The sequence below is a fragment of the Salmo trutta genome, chromosome 5 (assembly GCF_901001165.1).
Source record: "Salmo trutta chromosome 5, fSalTru1.1, whole genome shotgun sequence".
Lineage (NCBI taxonomy): Eukaryota > Metazoa > Chordata > Actinopteri > Salmoniformes > Salmonidae > Salmo > Salmo trutta.
In genome coordinates, this window is record NC_042961.1 from 23,488,746 (window position 1) to 23,510,271 (window position 21,526).

General features: G+C 46.1%; 1 protein-coding gene across 1 annotated transcript in view; it reads left to right on the forward strand.

The window, feature by feature from the left end:
* The first annotated feature begins 46 nt into the window (after nt 1-46).
* Nucleotides 47-21,526, forward strand: part of prkn (parkin RBR E3 ubiquitin protein ligase) — a 95,159-nt gene continuing 73,679 nt past the window's right edge. The window contains exons 1-2 of the mRNA XM_029753054.1: nt 47-315; nt 15,996-16,159. Of these exons, the coding sequence (XP_029608914.1) occupies nt 309-315; nt 15,996-16,159 (171 nt within the window). The 5' untranslated portion in view covers nt 47-308. The remainder of the gene's footprint in view (nt 316-15,995; nt 16,160-21,526) is intronic.

Sequence of the window (21,526 nt, forward strand, 5' to 3'; positions counted from 1 at the left end):
CAAGTTCACGTTTGTATTTTTTCTCTCTCCGAATGTGTTTTTTTTGCACCTGTGGGATACGTTCGTAGTAGGATTCTGTCTGGTACAATGTATGTAAAATATGTTTCAATTTGAAACAGCTCATAAGCTATTTTGGACGCTGCCAGGTACATTTAACTAGATAATAATAATAATAATAATACGGAAACTAGTAGGACTTCATCTCCCATAGTCCTCGAGACGTGCAAATACTGTAATGGAGATCCCCAGCAGTCGTATGACATGAAGTTCTTCACCTTAAAACCAGAGGACGTAGCTACATCCCCAGCATGATTGGTATGTGAGAAAGTTGTAGTGAGTCGTGTTGTCCGTTAATTTGACGTTGTCAGTTCTAGGTTATTTTGTGAATAACAGCATTCCCACGAACCCGTGATGCTTTGTGCATAAGATATCTGTTTTTTTTGTGCCTGGCTTGTTACTGGTCAGTTGACAATATAACAAGCTGCTGTTTTATAGAATAGCCCTTATGTGTGTACACGAGAGTTGTATTCATCCTTACAAGATGTACTATCACCTTGCTGGGTTATAATTTACAAGGTAAACAGCTCTACTACATGTTCACGTGAACATGCAGCTGACACTGTCAAATCCAAGCCATGTGCCAGCCAGTGACATGCATTGTAGCCAGATGTTCTGGCCCAAGTTTTTGGTGGTGTTTGAGTGACAGAATACCAAGAATTAACCACTATCTGGCAACATGTTTAATACTTTAATCTTCCTTTTATTCCTATCAATACAAGGTCAAGTATAGGACAAAGATGATATATTTTCAGTGTGTTCAGATTTGTGCAAAGGTCTGAGTCTATCCCTGTTGCTAAGTTATTAAAATGGTGTCACTCAGTTGCCTATTATTATCAACACTTTGTTTTGGAGGGCCAGAAGGTGTTTCTTCGATCGATTTCTAAGGTTTAGTTTGACTGACAGTTCTACTCCTAGAGTATGAAGGAAGACTGTTGTCACCTTGGAGCAAACAGAAAATAGAGAGATGCTCTCAAGAAACGTCTCCGATAAACTTCCCTAAACCTGAAGGCAAGAGCAACATTAATCTGAGGTATATCTCCAGAGAATGAAATAGCCTTTCCACCCTCTTGAATTGTCAGATTTTTGAGAAGCTCAGGAGTGAAGGTCTGAGGAAGACGGATCGATTGTGTCTTGAGTCTCCGGCCCATCAACTCTGAGACTGTCTCTGGCTCACGCATCCCCAGGAGATAGGATTTGGTTTGAGCTGGCTGAATGGTGCTTGTCTAGTAATAAGTTGCACTAGGCCTATAGAGGGAAGGGGATGAGAGGGAGTGTTGAAAGGAAGGAAAAGTCATCATCCAGCAAATCTGGAGGGCCAATATTTCTCTCATGTTGATGATCGCACACGCCGCGGCCCCAGAACTAGGTCTATCACAAGAAAACAGACAGACCTTTGTTATGGGGAATGTCATTATATTCATGTGAAATGGGACTTTTTAAATCACCTTGATAATACAGCAAGTTGTAATAATAGCTGAGTCTGCATTAGGAAGATATAATCTTGCTCATATGATATTAAAATGCAGATGACTGAATGTAACTGTAATATATAGCCTAGGCCTAAACAACATGTCCCGTGTGGCTCAGTTGGTAGAGCATGGCGTTTGCAACGCCTGGAGTGTGGGTTTGATTACCACAGGGGGACCAGTACAAAAAAGTATGAACATTTATGCACTCACTACTCTAAGTGGCTCTGGATAAGAGCCTCTGCTAAATGACTAAAGTGTAAAAATGTAAACGACACAGGAGAGGGGAATCAAACACACCTGGACTACCTGCCTTGTGAATTGCCAAATCCTTACCAATTGCCATAGGCTATGTCTTCTAGTGGAGCAGGACTGTGTGGCAGTAGGTATTGAGTCTGAGCGGTGCTACTCCGAGGGGCCAGAGAAGTCTGCGATAGAGGTTGAGGAGAGCGAGAGGGAGAGACGCCAGTGTACTCCTGGGACGGGCGAGAGGGGTCAGGATTATTTACTTGCTCTGTTTAGAGACCAAGGAGAGAATAAATTGCTATTGATTTTTGGTTTGTTGCAGCTAAGTATCTTTCCTGCCTTTGCATTGACTCCGGGCCAAGAATAATTTTCTTTAATATGTATCCACATTCGCTTTCTGCGTTTCTCCTCATGTGATTCCATTGCAGTGGTGTGTTGTCAGTTCCTTCACGTTGAGTTCAGCAGTCTTGTGAACGTAGGCCTTTGCCAAAGAGTGTACACTAGAGCATGGCAGGTTAGAGGTTACAGTGGAGAAGGAGTGAATGTGTGGGTTTTATTTGGAGTTTGGGTTAGATGGACTAATTATGACTACAGACTAGTTAACTCAGCCTTGACAAGCTAGACTCCCACTGATTCAAATCAAAGTTAATTGGTTGCACACACAGTTTAGCAGATGTTATAGCGGGTGCAGCGAAATGATTACGCTACTTGTTCCTAGCAATGCAGTAAAATTGAAAAAAAACCCGAAAGTGTCATGTCAAACAATATCAATGATTTGACAGCCCTCAACCCAAACAAACTGAACATGGTAGATCATACGCTGTGTTCTAGCTCTGAACTTGTATAATCTTTGGGGCCATGGAATGACTGGGTAGACTTGTAACAAGGTATTTGCATATTCATCGAAAAATGATCAAACTGTTTAGGCCTACTTTAACATATGTTTAACCACATTATCTGGATAGGTGTATGATAAAGGGTATCTTTCTTCAAAGATTCAGAGGATATCAAACGTGCAGCATTTTTTCCCTCAAAAATGTATGTTATGCCCCTTTGTTAAAAGTCCTAATTGTGCATTTAATTCCATGACCCCCGTGGTTGGTTGGGAGTAAAACAAACACTAGTGACACAAAGGCAAAGGCTTTTGGAGAAAAGATGTGGAGTTTCAAATGGTGTCAGTTATAATCACACATTTACATTCAATAGGTCTTTTAGCGCTTTATCTGAATTCCGATGTGTTTTTATTCATATTTCCATTTATTGCTTTCACTGGAGGCACAGAGGAAGAGGATCTTGAGAAATCTGGGCATCAGAGTGTGATGGCAGAAAGGAAATTGGTGTGTCAGTCACAAGTTTTCATATCTCCAAGCTGGCTGTCATGAAAAGGAGGCAGCAAGAGAGAAATGATTGAAAGAAATGGATTGAGAGAGCAGGAGGGAGAGAAGGAGCAAGCGGTAAAGAGAAAAATGAGCAGAAGTGACTGAAAGGGACAGATACTCCGATAGGCCTGACGCAGTGTTAGTGCCTAATTGCCTCTGGAAAAGATAGAAGCCTCTCGGAAATCCAAGAGGATAATGACTGTATTACTGTCAATCAATGTTGAATGCAAGGTAAATACATAGTCACTAGGCTGAAGGGAAGAGGGATTATTGAACCACTACACACAGAAACCTAAATCCTCAATGGATTTCAATGGGTTCATATCACCCCTTGTCTTTGCCAGGTCCTGGTATTGCCCCACTGAGATGATGTCAAGGTCACCTTGGTGGGGTGTGGAGGGACGGTGAGGAGAGTCTCATGACAGGGCTTTGTGTGTAGTTTTGTGCGTTGCTCTAGGTGCTCCAGGAGTCTAGGTCATTGTAGTTCAATTGTTGATTTTTCTGCCTCAGGCACAAAAACGTACAGCACATCCCCAGAGGACATGATCTCTCGTGTGTGTGTGTGTGTGTGTGCGCGCAAGCCAGTTTCTGATCTAGAGTCCTTTTACTGTTGGGGACCCCAGTCCTTTTCCTCTAAGCACATCTCTCTTTGAGTCATTTTCCCTGAATTAATGCTTTATTGTTTAGTCAATGATTAGACCCCCGAATAATTTAAAGCGTCAGTGCCGCTGGCGAATGAATGGCCACCTGAAACGCAACCGGTGCCTTTCAGCGAACGCCGCAGTTTCTAATGAAAAGCCGCAGATGGGGTCTGGGAAAACAAATTCTGGCTGAAATTGGAATTGGTTACAGTGGCTCTCATGCAAATATGTGCCGCCAGCAGCCACGGCGCTAATAACAGGGAAGTGGCGAGGGCGCAGGTGAGATGGCTGCCACGGAGAAATGAAATGGAGATGGAAGGAGGAGAGGGGAAAGGGGGGAGGCAGGCAATATGGATCTGAAAGATCAGGGGAATGAGTAGGAACACCTGGCCTTTTGCTGATACCCCTGGGCTTGTATCCATCTAATACAGTACAGCCTACCGTTTCAGTACGCACTCTGCCTCTCAGAGTTGTTCAGGGGTTTCAGTGGAGTGTTCACAGACCAGAGAAGTGCTTTTATCTGCAGTTTTGTTTCAGAATTACATTGATTGATGAAGGGGTCAATGTGCACTTGTTCTCTACATGGCTTGTTATCTGGACAATATTCTGATTTGTCATCGACATCAACAGCACATCTGGATGATCAATATGGAGAACGTGCCTTTGCTCTACCTTAGCGACTCTGTCTACCTCTCTGACAGAGCCCAGCCATGTGTACATGCGTTGTCGCTCTGTCCCTCTTGAGGTGCTGCAGGTGGCAGACGCAGGCTAATGGTTAATTACCATTGTTAATGACTTCCCTCTGTCTCTGTCCCCGTCAGATGGAGCGATGACGGGCGGCTTGGCCGAGCCAAACGGCACAGTCGAAGCAACTACAGCAACACAGGGCTCACATAAGAACTTGTTACATTTGTTATTAGAGAAAATAGTTCTAAACATCAATTGTTATATTGTCATTGAATTTGCCAAGTACAGTTTCTATCATTACTGATATCCGCTGATGAAAATAACCTAGAAATCATTTTTTTTATTGTACTGACACTATCATTTCTTTGCATTTTCTGTTCCTGTAGTGGCACAGAACACACAAAGCAATCTTAGCTTCTTCATCTTTGTGCTATTGGTAGAACGTGACATTGCTTGCCTAGTGAGGTAATGCAGCCAGCCAGTGTTCCAATAACCCAGCAGACGTACAGTAGTATCACACCATATCTGTCCCAAATAGCTACACCTCTGCTCACTGTGCATACACAGACCCAATACAGCTTCGCTGCAGTCTTATCTCCAGGGAGACTCTTATTTATCTCCATCCCTTGGTATTGTATGGGGATGTAGTCTGGCCACATATTGCAGTGGGGGGGGGGGCATAGAGGTATTCCTGAAGGCTCCATTCTGCAGACATGGCCGCTTCCTTCAAATGTAATAAGCGAGGACAGATGGAGGGAGGGAGGGATGGATGGAGGGAGGGAGAGAGGGAGGGGGGGGGTTATTTCCTGGCTTTCATGCACCGGGGTCGGGGTTGCGGTGGGGGCGGCTGATGAACGGGCGCTGCGCTCCAGAATCCACCCGACCGTTGATCTAAGAGAGAATCCTCCAGTGGACAGTCACCGGGCCCGATAAACCTGGCACTGGCCCCATAGCTGCTGCTAGCCTCCACGATGGATAGCCTGGTCCTGAACCGGGCTCATCGTACAGTACCGTACAGCATCGCTCCACAGCACCCGTCACACATGACCAAACGCTGCACCTGACTGTACCAGCTATCAGGATAAGGCTCAAGAAAGAAGGGAGAGGAGAGGGAGGTGGTGGGAGAAAAGCTCTTAGCCCCAGTGTTGGATGGGAATTTGTTCTCTTAATTGCTCAAAGTGAGTTCTGGAATTGAGGAATCCATCTTCTTTATAGTTATGTGCGGGGGAAATTCGGGCCTATGGGGTTGGCAGTATTTTACGGCGGTTTTGCCAGGGCCATTTGGGTGCTTTATCCCTAATCAATAGGAAGAAGAAAGTAGTGACGTGGGCTGTGCACTCGTAAAGGAGACAGGTGGCCCAGCCAAGCCCTCTGATAGCATTGCATTAGCGTCTGGAGAGCCTAACAGGGCCCTTTTGGGAAACTGCACTGTCGGGTTTAACTCCCTGGAGCGATCAAGTCCTGGGCTGCTGTCAGTAGGATGAAGGGAGTCCTTTTACAGAGATATTTTCAACTCCCTGCCTTCTCCATGTAGCAGCGTTACTCTCCCTCTTCCTCCCTCTTCAATCTTCCCCCTTTCCCCTCCCAGTCAATCTCTCCCTCTCCTCTCACATCATCTCACCTCCCTCCTGCACTAAAGAGTCCCCAGACCCATTTCCCTCCGATGCAGCAGTTGAGAGTTGAGCCAATCCGTCTTCATATTTCTGCCTGTGTGCGGGCCGTATCGATCTGACCGCCTGCCACTCCGCCCAGACACACAGCATTGGCTGGCCGTGATACCCTCCCTGCCCCCTTGGTCTGAGTGACATCGCATCTCTCTGCCTCTCTCTCTTTTTGAATTACTGTCATGGGACATTAACAGTAAATAACACACATTTCATTATGCATAGAGTGGTTTTGACAGTTAGATTTTTCTCCAGTCTAGATTGTCCCGCCGTCTCTTTCTCTCTTTTCTTATTTTGTGAAAATGCCTGTTTTGGGAATGGAAATATTGGTATTCTTCTCTGTGCATGCAGCCAGGTTTGAGGAATTATGTTGTGAGTCGTTAGCCTTCCAGTGAGCTCTCTGCTTGGTAATCCGGCCTGGTGGAGTTGGTGCTACATGATTGCATTCTGTCACTCTTCCTCCCCAGACTGAGAACTCAGGTAATCTGTGCACGTTATGGCCCCCATCACCAAACTGACGGCTTCTGTGATGAAACATGACAAAGGAGGAATTTACTCATTTGTTAGCCACTTGGATTGGATGCAAAACAATGAGGGACATTATGGAAATCTCAGTGACGGGACAAATTAGAATCAGCCCTTCTCCTCATTCACTTTGGGCCACCGCTTGGACTGGATTGGCTGTAGTGCTGCCAGAGATCAGTCAACCGGGAGACGATTGTGTCATAGTGGTCATTGTTGATGTTGCTCTGACTTGAGGTACTGTGGTCTCTTCTGTGTAGATAAATCAGGTATGTGATGTGATATAGCATGGGTTCAAACCGATAGCGTAATGGTGTCTGTCCACTTTCTCTTGTTACAATCTCAGAAGGCTTTGTAGTATATTTGTCTCAGAATAATGTTGCAGAAACACTATTCTAAAGGGAATGTCGCACATTGGCAACAAGCAATCACCTAACTGAGTCAACTCCTTAAGCGCCAAATGGAAGAATACCTTATTATTCCTCCTCAGTCATTAAATCTAAAACGATCGAATTTCCCCTAATAATTATGATTAATGCTGCGTTCCCATGACTACTCCACACTGTGTATGTGTTAGTGTGTGTACAAGATGTTTCTGTGTATGCTTAGCTCACGTGTTCGTGTTAGTGGGTGTACTCAATGTATGGGCAATTCCACTGTAACGGAATTATGCTGAGACTCAGGTTTTTCACTTTAAAATGTATGCCAAACAAGACCCATTGATTTCAAAGTTGAACAACTCTATGCACACGGACTTCTTTTAACAATTTTCACAGAACATTTTACATAAACACATTTACAGGAAGAACTGTGCAGATACAAAGTTTGGTAACAGAATACAACTGAGGGACATTTTACCAATATCATGTTATCAAACTTTGCATCTGCACAGTTGTTCCTGTAAATGTGTTTTTGTCAAATCTTCTGTTTTTGTTTAGCATTGTAGAATAAAAAAGTTTAGACACACCAAAGCAATCAAGCGTTTTTCTTTCTTTTCTACATTGTAGAATAATACGGAAGATATCAAAACTATGAAATGGCACATATGGAATCATGTAGTAACCAAAAAAGTGTTAAACAAATCAAAATATATTTAATATTTTAGATTCTTCAAAGTAGCCATCCTTTGCCTTGATGACAGCTTTGCACACTCTTGGCATTCCCTCAACCAGCTTCATGAGGTAGTCACCTGGAATGCATTTCAATTAACAGGTGTGCCTTGTTAAAAGTTAATTTGTGGAATTTCTTTCCTTCTTAATGCGTTTCAGCCAATCAGTTGTGTTGTGACAAGGTAGGGGTTGTATACAGAAGATGGACTTAAGTCCATATTATGGCAAGAACAGCTCAAATAAGAAAAGAGAAATGACAGTCCATCATTACTTTAAGAAATGAAGGTCAGTCAATCCGGAAAATGTCAAGAACTTTGAACGTTTCTTCAAGTGCAGTCGCAAAAACCATCAAGCACTGTGATGAAACTTGCTCTCATGAGGACCGCCACAAGACAGGAAGACCCAGAGTTACTTCTGCTGCAGAGGATAAGTTCATTGGAGTTACGAGCCTCAGAAATTGCAGCCCAAATAAGAGTTCAAGCAAGTAACAGACACATCTCAACATCAACTGTTCAGAGGAGACTGCGTGAATCAGGCTTTCATGGTCGAATTGCTGCAAAGAAACCACTACTAAAGGACACCATTAAGAAGAACAGACTTGCTTGGGCCAAGAAACACGAGCAATGGACATTAGACCGGTGGAAATCTGTACAAATTTGTGTCTTTGTAGGATATATAGTAGCTGAATGGATGATCTCCGCATGTGTGGTTCCCACCATGAAACATGGAGGAGGTGGTGTGGGGGTGCTTTGCTGGTGACACTGTCTGTGATTTATTTAGAATTCAAGGCACACTTAACCAGGATGGCTACCACAGCATTCTGCAGCGATGCACCATCCCATCTGGTTTGCGCTTAGTCCCACTATCATTTGTTTTTCAACAGGACAATGACCCAAAACATACCTCCAAGCTGTATAAGGGCTATTTGACCAAGGAGAGTAATGGAGTGCTGGATCAGATGACCTCGCCTCCAGTCATCTGACCTCAATTCAGAAGGTTTGGAATGAGTTGGACTGCAGAGTGAAAGACAAGCAGCCAACAAGTGCTGAGCATATGTGGGAACTCCTTCAAGACTGTTGGAAAAGCATTCCTCATGAAGCTGGTTGAGAGAATGCATGAGTGTGCAAAGCTGTCAAGGCAAAGGGTGGCTACTTTGAAGAATCTCAAATATATATTTTGATTTAACACTTTTTTTGGTTACTACATGATGCCATATGTGCTATTTCATAGTTTTGATGTCTTCACTATTATTCAACAATGTAGAAAATAGTCAAAATAAAGAAAAACCCTTGAATGAGTAGGTGTGTCCAAACTCTTGACTGGTACTGTACATTTTTTTAAGTGAAAAATCGGACACTGAACGTAATTTAGTTATCGTGGAATTGCCTATGTGTGTATGCTTAGTCTATATGCTTTTGTGTGTGTGTGTGTGTGTGCTCACTTGCCTATTCACCTCGCATCATTATGTATTCCTTCAACCACACACATACAAATACACACGTACACCAGGATTGTGTGTTGTAGTAGTGTCAGGAGGGCACACTGTTGTAAAATGGTTTTTTAATGTTTAAAAATGATATTATTATGTATATTACTGCCTTCATTTTTACTATGCCCCAGTAAGAGTGGGGATCCATAATAAATACATATCAAAACCAGTGTGTGTTTAAACATGCCTAAGTAGTCTACACATCTCCATTGGCTCATCATTTCCAATTTGATTGCAGACATTTCCCCGATCAGCCATTTTACAGTCCTGAATGTATCTCCTTGCCTCTAGGGGCTCTGAAAAGGTTGACTCATTTCAATTAAAATAATAAGTAGAAACGATAGCAGGAAAGAATACCTTTGCTCCAAATCTCACTCATCTTAATGAAAGGGTTCAGGGATTTTCATATTGGCTTAGCCGGCTGAATTTTAAAATCCTGTTTCTTTGTTTTCTCCTGTCTATCATCTGTTCTCCCTGATTCCCGTTATTTCTCCTCATGTCCTCTCTTGTTCTCTCTCCTCTGTACCCACTTTCCCTCTCTTTCTTCTCCATTTCCATGGTCTGTCCACCTCCTCTGTTACTTCTGTGTTAAGGTCCCCTATGTCTAGCCTATCGCCTTTGTATTCTCTTCTCCCCTCTCTGACCCCTCAGACCTCTTGTCTCATTCTCTTTTTGCATCTTTTGACACACAAGCGTCTCTTTTTCTCTGTCTCTCTGTCTCTCTGTCTCTGTCTGTGCATGCTGGGAATTTTTGGGAGTTTGAGTGTTTGGTGAGGAGGACTCTGTCCTAACTAACTTTCTAGACTCTTGTCTTGATCTTTTCCTTACATTTTATTTTCTATGGTGTACGGTTAATGCAATATTTGTTTTAGCGGTATCCACAGTTTTTTTTCAGAGTTAGGGTGGAAGAGGACAGAGTAAGTTTTCTGGGGTTTGCAAGGTGTGGTATGCGCGATGGCTTCTCAGCCTAGCGCGGAGGAGACGCTGTCTATACGGCATGGATTCAGGTGTGTTCCTGAGAATGGAGTTAAGGTGGAGGAGGTTCTGCTCGCGGTCGGCGAACAGGTAGGAGCTGAATTTATACATTCTGCTTCTAGAATGAACAAAGCTGTGGTTGTGTTCATGAAAAGAGAACATTTGGTTGGTAGGCTAATTGCTAGCGGAATATTTGTAAGGGATGTGTTGGTGCCAGTTTTACCTCTTTCTACCCCTTCGACAAGAGTAGTCGTTGCAAATTTACCTCCGTTTATTACGGACGATCAGATCAGGAAAGAGCTGAGTCGTTTTGGTAAGTTTGCTAGCGGGTTTCGTGTACTGTCGGCAGGCTTTCAGGCAGTTGCTGTTAAGCACGTTGTTTCGTTCCGGAGGCAAGTGTTTATGTTTCTGAACAACAATGAGCAACAGCTAAATGTGCATTTTAAAGTGAGGCATGGGGAGGGGCTCTATGCAGGGTTTGCCAGCACAGACAGTCTACGGTGTTTTGAGTGTGGGGATTTGGGGCATAAGAGCTTTGCATGCCCACATAAAGGCCGTAGACAAAGTGAGGGTACAAGCGCTGGTGGGGGAAATCGAGATCAAAGTGCAGGGGGTAATGAGATGCAGACAGCAGAGGCTGGGCCTAGTCATACCAGGGATGGTGGGGTAGCTGAGGCTGGGTCTAGTAAGGCAAGAGATGGTAGGGTAGAGGAGGCTGGGTCTAGTCAGACTAGAGATGGTGGTGTAGCGGAGGCTGGGTCTAGTCAGACTAGAGATGGTGGTGTAGCGGAGGCTGGGTCTAGTCAGACTAGAGATGGTGGTGTAGCGGAGGCTGGGTCTAGTCAGACTAGAGATGGTGGTGTAGCGGAGGCTGGGCCTAGTCAGGCTAGAGATGGTGGGGTAGTGGAGGCTGGGTCTAGTCAGGCTAGAGATGGTGGGGTAGTGGAGGCTGAGCCTTGTCAGGCTAGAGATGGTGGGGTAGCTGAGGCTGGGCTTAGCTATGATATGGAGGGTGGTGTAGAGGATGCTAAGTCTAGTCAGGTTATGACAGTGGATGAGGAGAGTACAGTGGGGAAGTGTAAGAGACTAGGGGGGAGGAGGAGGGTGCCAAGCGGAAAAGGAAAAAGGGTGTGGTTAAAGGCACAATGGAAACTTTGCCTGTTGCTGTGGGAGATGCCCTGACCAGAGAGGAAGGGCAGGTGGTCAGGGTGGGAGATAGAGATGAGGAGGAAAGTGAGTCTGAGGAAGAGGATGAGGAGTTATTTTTTTCAGACTCCTCTTCAATGGGCCCGGAGCTGACAGCCAGTCAAGCAGAGGGGTCTAAGTACACGGTGAGGGAACTGACAAGGTTCCTGAATGAGACCAAGGGGAAAAAAGTCAATCTTGAGGCTTTTTTCCCTGATTCAAGAAAGTTTGTACGATCAGTACAACATGCTGTGAGAAATGAGGGGCATGGTGTCCTCTCACCCAGGAAACGGTTTAGGTTGAGGAAGTGGGTCACAACAGTGCGTAAGGGTCTACCTTCGGACACTGTTTAGATGTATATTTTCTTTCTGACACTGGGGATTTTGAGCTTTGCTATTGGTCTCTTTCTCTGCTGGCTTTTCTCCCACTTCTTATGGAGACTCTACGGGTAGGCTCGCTCAATATAAATGGCGCCAGAGATGCGGGAAAGAGGAGTGTGTTGGGTGAATATGTAAAACAAAAAAAAGTACAGGTGTTGTTTCTGCAGGAGACACATAGTGATGTATTGAATGAAGTCGATTGGGGGCTCTGGTGGAAAGGGGCAAGTGTGTTGAGCCATGGGACAAATCTTAGTGCAGGAGTGGCAGTCCTTTTTGCACCGGGTCTGTCTGTAAAAATTTGCTCCTCAAAGGAGGTGTGTAGGGGTAGGCTCCTTGTTGTTAAAGCAGAAATTAACAACATGGGGTTTGTCTTTATAAATGTGTATGCGCCTAACACAGGGAGAGAAAGAGGGGTTCTATTTGGGAGTCTTAGACAGGAACTCTCAGGTAGCGCCTGAGGAGACACTGGTGGTTGGAGGGGACTGGAACTGCACAATGGATTTTACAAAAGACAGAACTGGGGAAGAGCCTCATTCAGTGTCAGTGGGAGTGTTAAGGGATATTATTAATCAGTTTGACCTAGTGGATGTTTGGAGAACTAAACATCCGAACACAAGACAGTATACATGGGTGAAGGTTTTTGGGGCTAGGGTGAGTGCAGCCCGACTTGATCGTTTTTATATGTCTAGGAATCGGAGCAATAGGCTGTTGGGCGCTACCATTCTCCCAGTGGGGTTTTCCGATCATCATATAACCATGGCTCGGCTGTCTATTCCACCAGGGCCCCGGCAGGCATCCTATTGGAAATTCAATGTAAAGCTCTTACAAGATGCCACTTTTTGCGCAGGTTTCCAGACTTCTGGGAAAGGTGGAGGCAGCGAATAGAGGATTATGAGTCTCTGAGCCAATGGTGGGATGTGGGGAAAGTCCAAATTCGGCTTTTCTGTCAACAGTACACAGCTCTCTCATCCTCAGAGGCTAGGAGAGTTTTGGGGGAACTAGAGCGGTGTATTAGGGAGATGGAGGTACAGATGGTGGGGCAAGGCAATGTAGGCCTCCAGGCTAATTTAGCTGAATTACGCAGGGACCTGGGCAGTTTTTTCCAGGTTAAAGCAAAGGGAGCACTTGTAAGAGCTAGATTCTCCATGCTCAAGGAGATGGATGCTCCCAGCTCCTCCTTCTTTGGTTTGGAAAGACAGAGCAGTGAAGCCAAGGGTATGCATTGTCTACGGCTGTCTGATGGGCGGGTGACCTCTGTGGTGGGTGAGATGCGGGAGCGGACTGTGGAGTTTTATACTGAATTGTATAGGGCAGAAGAGTGTGATCCTTTGTGTGCTCAGGTCTTGTTCACAGGACTCCCTAAACTCTCTCTGGCACAGAGGGATGATTTGGACGTTCCTCTGTTGTCCCATGAACTGGCAGAGGCCGTAACCCAGATGTCCACCGGTCGTGCACCGGGGGTTGATGGACTCCCAATGGAGTTTTATAAAAAATTCTGGGGAATAATTGGACAGGATTTCTTTTGCGTGTTGCGTGAATGCGTCGGGGTAGGAGAGTTGCCGATGAGCTGCCGTCGGGCGGCTCTGACTCTCCTGCCCAAAAAAGGGGACTTGTGTGAACTTAAGAACTGGAGGCCTGTGGCATTGCTCTGTGCGGATTACAAGATATTTGCCAAGGTCCTCTCTAACAGACTGAAGTCCCACTTGGACTCGATAGTACATAAGGACCAAACATATTGTGTACCGGGACGCTCAATCACGGAAAACTTGTTCTTAATTAGGGACATGTTGGACTTGTCGAGAGGGTCTAATGTGAACTTCGGACTGGTCTCTTTAGATCAAGAGAAGGCTTTTGACAGAGTGGACCATGAGTATCTGTTTAATGTGATGTCTGTGTTTGGGTTTGGGAGGAGTTTTTTGACCTGTGTGAAGCTGTTGTATGCTGGGGCGTCATGCATGGTCAAGGTGGGAGGGGGGCTCAGTAGGCCAGTCTGGGTGAGACGGGGCATTAGACAAGGATGCCCTCTATCTGGGCAGTTATACACACTAGCCATTGAGCCTTTTTTAGGACTGCTATGCAGGAGACTGCAGGGAGTGTGCTGGACGGGCATGGATGTGTTGACAGGAATAGCAGTGTCAGCATATGCAGATGATGTTTCTGTGATGGTCAGGGATGGCCAAGATATGCAGGCACTGGAGACCAGTCTGAAGGTGTACGAGGGAGCTTCTTCAGCTAAGGTAAACTGGGGCAAGAGCAAAGCTCTGTTATGCGGGGGATAGGGCTCCTCCTCTGCTTCCAGGGGGTTTGCAGTGGGGTTGTGAAGGGCTTAAAGTGTTGGGGGTGTACCTGGGCTCGGAGAGGTGGGTCAGGAAGAACTGGGAGGGGCTGTCACAGGCAGTGGTGTCAAGACTGGGCAGGTGGAGGTGGCTCCTGTCCCAAGTGTCATATAGAGGGAGGGTGCTGATAATTAACAACCTGGTGGCATCTTCCCTGTGGCATAAACTGGCTGTCCTCAACCCCCCCGCCGGTCTGCTCGCAGACCTGCAACGCAAGCTGGTGGACTTCTTCTGGTCGGGCCATCACTGGCTGAGGGCAGCAGTGTTGTATATGACCGTCCATGAAGGAGGACAGGGCCTGGTGGAACTGGAGAGCAGGATGGCTGCTTTCCGGCTAAAGGCGTTGCAGAGACTGCTGTACCATACTGACGTTGGCTGGAGGGAACCAGCATGCGCGCTGCTGAGGAGAGCTGGCGGATTAGGGTTGGACCGGCAGCTGTTCCTCATGAGGCTGGAGAGGCTGAGTACAGCAGGTCTCTCAGACTTTTACTCTGGGGTGCTGAGGGCCTGGCAGCTGCTAAGGCCCACACGAGAAGGGGGTGTGGAGCCTGGGCTGTGGGTGTGGGAGGAGCCTATCTTCCACAACCCAGCCATCCCTTTGAGATCGGTCCAGTCGGCCACCCTGCAGAGACAACTGATGGCAGGGGGTGTAAAAAGGCTGAGTGACTTGAGACTGCTGGGAGAGGAGGGGTGGAAAAGCCCGGAAGTCTTGGCACAGCAAACAGGGATAATGTCTCTTAGGCTGCTGGAGAGATTCCTGGAGGAGGTCCAGGAGGCACTGTCTGAGCCGGTAAGAGGGATGTTTGAGCAGCCAAAGGGAGAGGGGCCACCAAGCTTTCCGCCACTGCAGGTGACGGCAGAGACTGGAGACTGGCAAGGGGGTCTGGAGGACTTGTTAGATTTTAACACTCCGAGCCTGGGGGAGTTTGAAGGGGTGGGAGGTAAAGCCCTCTACAACCTCTGTGTTAAGGTGAGGAACATTAGGAGCCTAACAGGAGTAAAGGCACATCAGTGGCAGGGGGTATGTGGGGCGGAGAGTATGGTGGGTTTTAGATGGAGGGGGCTCTACAAACCCCCAGCACCAAAGAGGTCAGGGGACCTCCAGTGGAGGGTTCTACATGGAGCCCTGGCCACTAACAGCTGGCTGGCACGGGTTGAACCGGGAGTTGGGCAGGAGTGTCCTTTCTGTAAAAGGAAAGAAACAGTGCACCATGTGTTTTCTGTGTGCACCAGGTTAATTCCATTAATGTCTCTGTTGGAATGTCTGTGTGAGAGGTTGGGGGTGGTCTTTACTGTTGGGGTGTTCATAATGGGATACAGGTATTCAAATAAGGAGAAGGCCAAATGTGTTTTGTTGAATTTTCTCTTTGCTCAGGCGAAGTTGTCTATTTGGCTAACAAGGAGGAACAGGGTCAAAGGTGGGGGGATAACAGACCCTTTACTATTGTTTAATGGGATGGTCTCTGCGCGCCTTAGGGTTGAGTTTGAGTTCTATAAAATGATAAAAAGTGTGGAGATGTTTCAGGAGATATGGTGTGTTGGGGGGGCTGTCTGTATAGCTGGGGAAGATGTTTTGGATATACGGTTGTAGGAGTGGGTATTGTTTTGAGTATTGTGATGTTGGTTTGTATCATGTGGTTGCTGGAAAGGCGAGTATGGTACATGTATGCATCACAGGATGTATTTTTGGTTTTATTTTTAGGGGGGGGGTGGTGAGTTTTAAATGAAATGAGAATGGTTCAATAAAGAAAGACAAAAAGTCAAATGTCTCTTTCTCTATCTCTCTATCTCTCTCTACCTATTGTTCACTATTGTCTCTGAGTTCTCACCAGTCTCTCCTCTCTCTGTCTCTCTAGTGTATGTGAGGTTTAACTCCAGCCATGGCTTCCCAGTGGAGCTGGAGGAGGGGGCCAGCATCGCAGTGCTGAAGGAGAAGGTGGGGATGCTGCAGGGGGTACAGCCGGAGCAGCTGAGAGTCATCTTTGCTGGCAGAGAGCTGCTCAGCGACGGCACCCTCCAGGTAAGGTCATCATTCTCCCATTTCACTCGACCCTGTATTTTTGACTGTGGTGTGTGTGGTTGTCTGTATAGCAAATAGTGGTAGGGTGTGTCTTTTTGTTTACTCATGCCCTAATTTCCCCACCACACGCTTACACATGGGTGCACACACACACACACACACACACACACACACACACACACACACACACACCTGCACACTCAGCACTCTCCACACAGTGTTTCCGGTGAAGGCTAGAAGCCTGGCATTCTCTCCCCATCCTGACTGTAACAGTGTAAACGGAGCCTGGGGATCCCGTGAACTTTAGTCCACAGTGCTTCATTAAGTTTGACTATCTTAATTATGCATCAAAACAGTCAGGCTCACAGGGAGCGGCTGGGGAGCCAGGCACACACACTCCCCACTCTGACTCCCGACTGTGTCTCTCCAGTCAGTTCTGCTGTCTCTGCACATTTTATACCTGAGCTCCATTTCCCCCTGACAGATTGCTCCTGTGGCTGGAGTAAGTGTGGGTCCCAGCTTTTGATGGTGGTGCTAGCACAGTGGGAGTGTAGCGTTGTGACTCGACTCTGCCCCCTAGAGTATAATGAAGACACTGTGTTTGTCAGCCTGTGTACAGAATGGCTTTGTCTGTCCCCAAGGGTTTGGGGAGAATAAAGGGCCTCAAAGCATTGAGTGAAGCATGAGAGCACAAAGTTATTGAGAATGACGTGGTGACGCACACATCACTCTCTCATTGGTTGTGTCTGGACCAATGATTCATGTGTTACAGTTGACACGAAGGCGACTAGTGTACGTCATTCAGCAGACACGAAGATGACCTTTCTGTGTGTGTTCCCAGTTTTGGCTCTAGGTGTATGCTTACTTTCTCAGTAATTTTGAAATGCATTTGTGAAGCGAGAATACCATTCATAGCAAATAACTGAGGGCAAGGAATGGATCATTTTTGGCACTCAAGCTCGGTTGAAGTAGCAAAATGTTCTCAGTTTGATGCTGTGATCAACAAATCCCTAGTGTGTTTGCTGACTTACTCACCTTCTTGAGTAATGATGCTAGATTATTTTACTGGTGCTTATTAAGATGTGCTTTTAAATGATAATGATGATACAGAATATATTCATACGCGCGCGCACACACACACACACACACACACACACACACACACACACTGTATAAGACCAAGTGAGAACACCTAGCCCTTATCATCTTCAACTGGCACCAGATACGAAACTGTTCCAGCACTAAATCCTTCCTTCTTGCTCTGCTTGGCCTGGGCCTGATTTCCCAAAAGCAATTTAAGGCTACATTCATTGTTAGAACCTTCATAGGAGCATCGTTAAGTCTGACTCTGAACACTCGTAGAACAGCTAACAGGCTGACCACACCGCTCGTGTTGCAAAATAAATGTACACATACAGTACCAGTCAAGTTTGGACACACCTACTCATTCAAGGGTTTTTCTTTATTTGTACTATTTTCTACATTGTAGAATAATAGTGAAGACATCAAAACTATGAAATAACACATGGAATCATGTAGTAACGAAAAACACAGCAAAATAAATTGTATATTTGAGAATCTTCAAAGTAGCCACCCTTTGCCTTGATGACAGCTTTGCACACTCTTGGCATGAGAAAAATCCTTGAAGGAGTAGGTGTGTCCAAATGTTTGACTGGTCCCGCCTCTCCCATCTCCTCATTGGTTTTTAGGAGCGTATACCCACGTGGGTGATTGGAAGCTGAGCTGAGGTCCACACTCCATTCAGTGGTGGTAATGCACCTCAAAGTTGGTTGCCAACTGCCATATAAAGTCCACAGAAGAAGAAGGAGAAGAGATTACTGGAAACCCTTTTTTTCTGTGAATTAATTGTCAGAGTAAAATTGTACAAAGATCCAGGGGGAAAAAAGGACTTTGTGCATTTCAGGTAAAATAACAAACTAAATAAAATAAAAGTAGCACAATAAAATAACAATAATGAGGCTATATACAGAGGGTACCGGTAGCGAGTCAATGCACCGGTTAGTCGAGGTAATTTGCACGTGTAGGTAGGGGTAAGATGACTATGCATAGATAATAAACAGCGAGTAGCAGCAGTGTAAAAACAAATGGGGTGGTCAATGTAAATAGTCCGGGTGGCCATTTTATTAATTGTTCAGCAGTCTTATGGCTTGGGGGAAGAAGCTGTTAAGGAGCCTTTTGGTCCTAGACTTGGTGCTCCGGTACCGCTTGCTGTGCGGTAGCAGAGAAAACAGTCTATGACTTGGGTGACTGGAGTCTTCTACAATTTTTGGGCCTTCCTCTGACACCACCTAATATATAGGTCCTGGATGGCAGGAAGCTTGGCCCCAGTGATGTACTGGGCCGTACACACTACCCTCTGTAGTTCCTTACGGACAGATGCCGAGCAGTTGCCATACCAGGCGATGATGCAACCGGTCAGGATGCTCTCGATGGTGCAGCTGTAGAACTTTTTGAGGATCTGGGGACCCATGCCAAATCTTTTCAGTCTCCTGAGGGGGGAAAGGTGTCGTCGTGCCCTCTTCACGACTGTCTTGGTGTGTTTGGACCATGATAGTTCGTTGGTGATGTGGACACCAAGGAACTTGAAGCTCTTGACCTGCTCCACTGCAGCCCTGTCAATATTAATGGGGGCCTGTTCGACCCTTCTTTTCTTGTAGTCCACGATCAGCTCCTTTGTCTTGCTCACATTGAGGGAGAAGTGTTGTCCTGGCACCACACTGCCAGGTCTCTGACCTCCTCCCTATAGTTTCTCATTGTCGGTGATCAGGCCTACCACTGTTATGTCATCAGCAAACTTAATGATGGTGTTGGAGTCGTGCTTGGCCACGCAGTCGTGGATGAACAGGGAGTATAGGAGGGGACTAAGCATGCACCCATGAGGGGGGCGACAGATGTTGAGGATCAGCGTGGCAGATGTGTTGTTGCCTACTCTTACAACCTGGGGGTGGCCCATCAGGAAGTTCAGGATCCAGTTGCAGAGGGAGGAGTTTAGTCTCAGGGTCCTTAGCTTAGTGATGAGTTTTGTGGGCACTATGGTGTTGAACGCTGAGCTGTAGTCAATGAACGGCATTCTCACATAGGTGTTCTTTTTGTCCAAGTGGGAAATGGTAGTGTGGATTGCGATTTGAGATTGCGTCATCTGTGGATTTGTTGTGGCGGTATGCGAATTGGAGTGGGTCTAGGGTTTCCGGGATGATGGTGTTGATGTGAGCCATGACCAGCCTTTCAAAGCACGTCATGGCTACCAATGTGAGTACTACGGAGCGGTAATAATTTAGGCAGGTTACCTTCACTTCCTTTGTCACAGGGACTATGGTGGTCTGTTTGAAACATGTAGGTATTACAGACTCGGTCAGGGTGAGGTTGAAAATGTCAGTAAAGACACTTGACAGTTGGTCCACGCATGCTTTGAGTACACGTCCTGGTTATCCGTCTGGCCCCGCGGCTTTGTGAATGTTGACCTGTTTGACCTTGCTCATGTCGGCTACGGAGAGCGTGATCACACAGTCATCCGGAACAGCTGGTCCTCTCATGCATGCTTCAGTGTTGCTTGCCTCGAAGCGAGCATATTACAGTTTTTAATGTCCCGTTGATAGGATAATCTTAATCGTAGATCTTCAAGACAATTTTCCAATGATTGGACATTGGCCAATAGTACGGATGGTAGTGGGGTTTATCCACTTGCCTACGATGTCTCACAAGGCACCCCGACCTCCGCCCACTTTTTCTCCGTCTTTTCTTCATGCGAATGACGGGGATTTGGGCCTGATCTCGAGAAAGCACTATATCCTTCACGTCAAACTCATTAAATAAAAAATCTTCATCCAGTTTGGGGTGAATAATCGCAGTTCTGATGTCCAGAAGCTCTTTTCGGTCATAAGAGACAGTAGCATCAACATTATGTACAAATAATAAGTTATGAGCCCGTAATACGGCAGCCATCCCCTCCGGCGCCATTATCCAACAATGCACTTAGCGATCTCTCTCCGTGGTGTTTAGGGAAATGCATGTTCAATTTTCAACCGTTTGCGGGAAAGATGCATCGTTAAAACACTCATAAACCTAAGTTCCATCGCTATTGGGAAACCAGGCCCTGGTTAGTTAGCAGACTCTGTCGCCGGGTCACTCAGCCAGGTAAAGCGCTGTTGCTATGCGTGTCACGTTGTCATCGGTCCCAGAGAGTCTGAAGAAAGCCACAGTGCCAAGCCTCCAGGCCCAGACAAGTCGCTAGTCACTGGTGTTTATCTGCCACATTCTGTGATGTGTGCCTCTGACATTTTGTAGTGACGAGAGGAGCGTTCACTGTTATGTGCTCTATTAGCTTTCTCATCCCCGAGGGAGTGCCATCTCTCTCACACTTCCTTCTACTCCTCTCTCGCTCTCCCTTCCAGTAGCCTACAAGCTCCTCTCTTATTCTCCCTTCTACATCGCCCTTCCTCCCCCTCCACTCCCCCTCTCTTTTTCTTTGTTATCCCTCCTGCTCCATCCCTTCATTTCACTCATAAATGACACGGCCTAAATTACAACATGTCAGATTTATCTTAATCATTAGGCCTGCTAGGTGTGGTCTCAAATCACATTTTATTGGTCACATACACATGGTTAGCAGATGTTAATGCGAGTGTAGCGAAATGCTTGTGCTTCTTGTACTGACCGTGCAGTAATATCTAACAAGTAATCTAACAATTTCACAACAACCACCTTATACACACAAGTGTAAAGGAATGAATAAGAATATGTACATATAAATATATGGATGAGCGATGGCCGAATGGCATAGGCAAGATGCAGTAGATGGTATAGAGTACAATATATACATATGAGATGAGTAATGTAGGGTATGTAAACATTCTATAAAGTGCCATTGTTTAAAGTGACAAGTGATACATTTATTACATCCAATTTGTAATTATTAAAGTGGCTAGAGATGAGTCAGTATGTTGGCAGCAGCCACTCAATGTTAGTGATGGCTGTTTAACAGTCTGATGGCCTTGAGATAGAAGCTGTTTTTCAGTCTCTCGGTCCCAGCTTTGATGCATCTGTACTGACCTCGCCTTCTGGATGATAGTGGGGTGAACAGGCAGTGGCTCGGGTGGTTGTTGTCCTTGATGATCTTTTTGGCCTTCCTGTGACATCGTGTGGTGTAGGTGTCCTGGAGGGCAGGTAGTTTTCCCCCGGTGATGCGTTGTGCAGACCTCACTACCCTCTGGAGAGCCTTACGGTTGTGGGCGGTGCAGTTGCCGTACCAGGCACTGATACAGCCCGACAGGATGCTCTCGAATGTGCATCTGTAAAGGTTTGTGTTTTTGGTGACAAGTCAAATTTCTTCAGCCTCCTGAGGTTGAA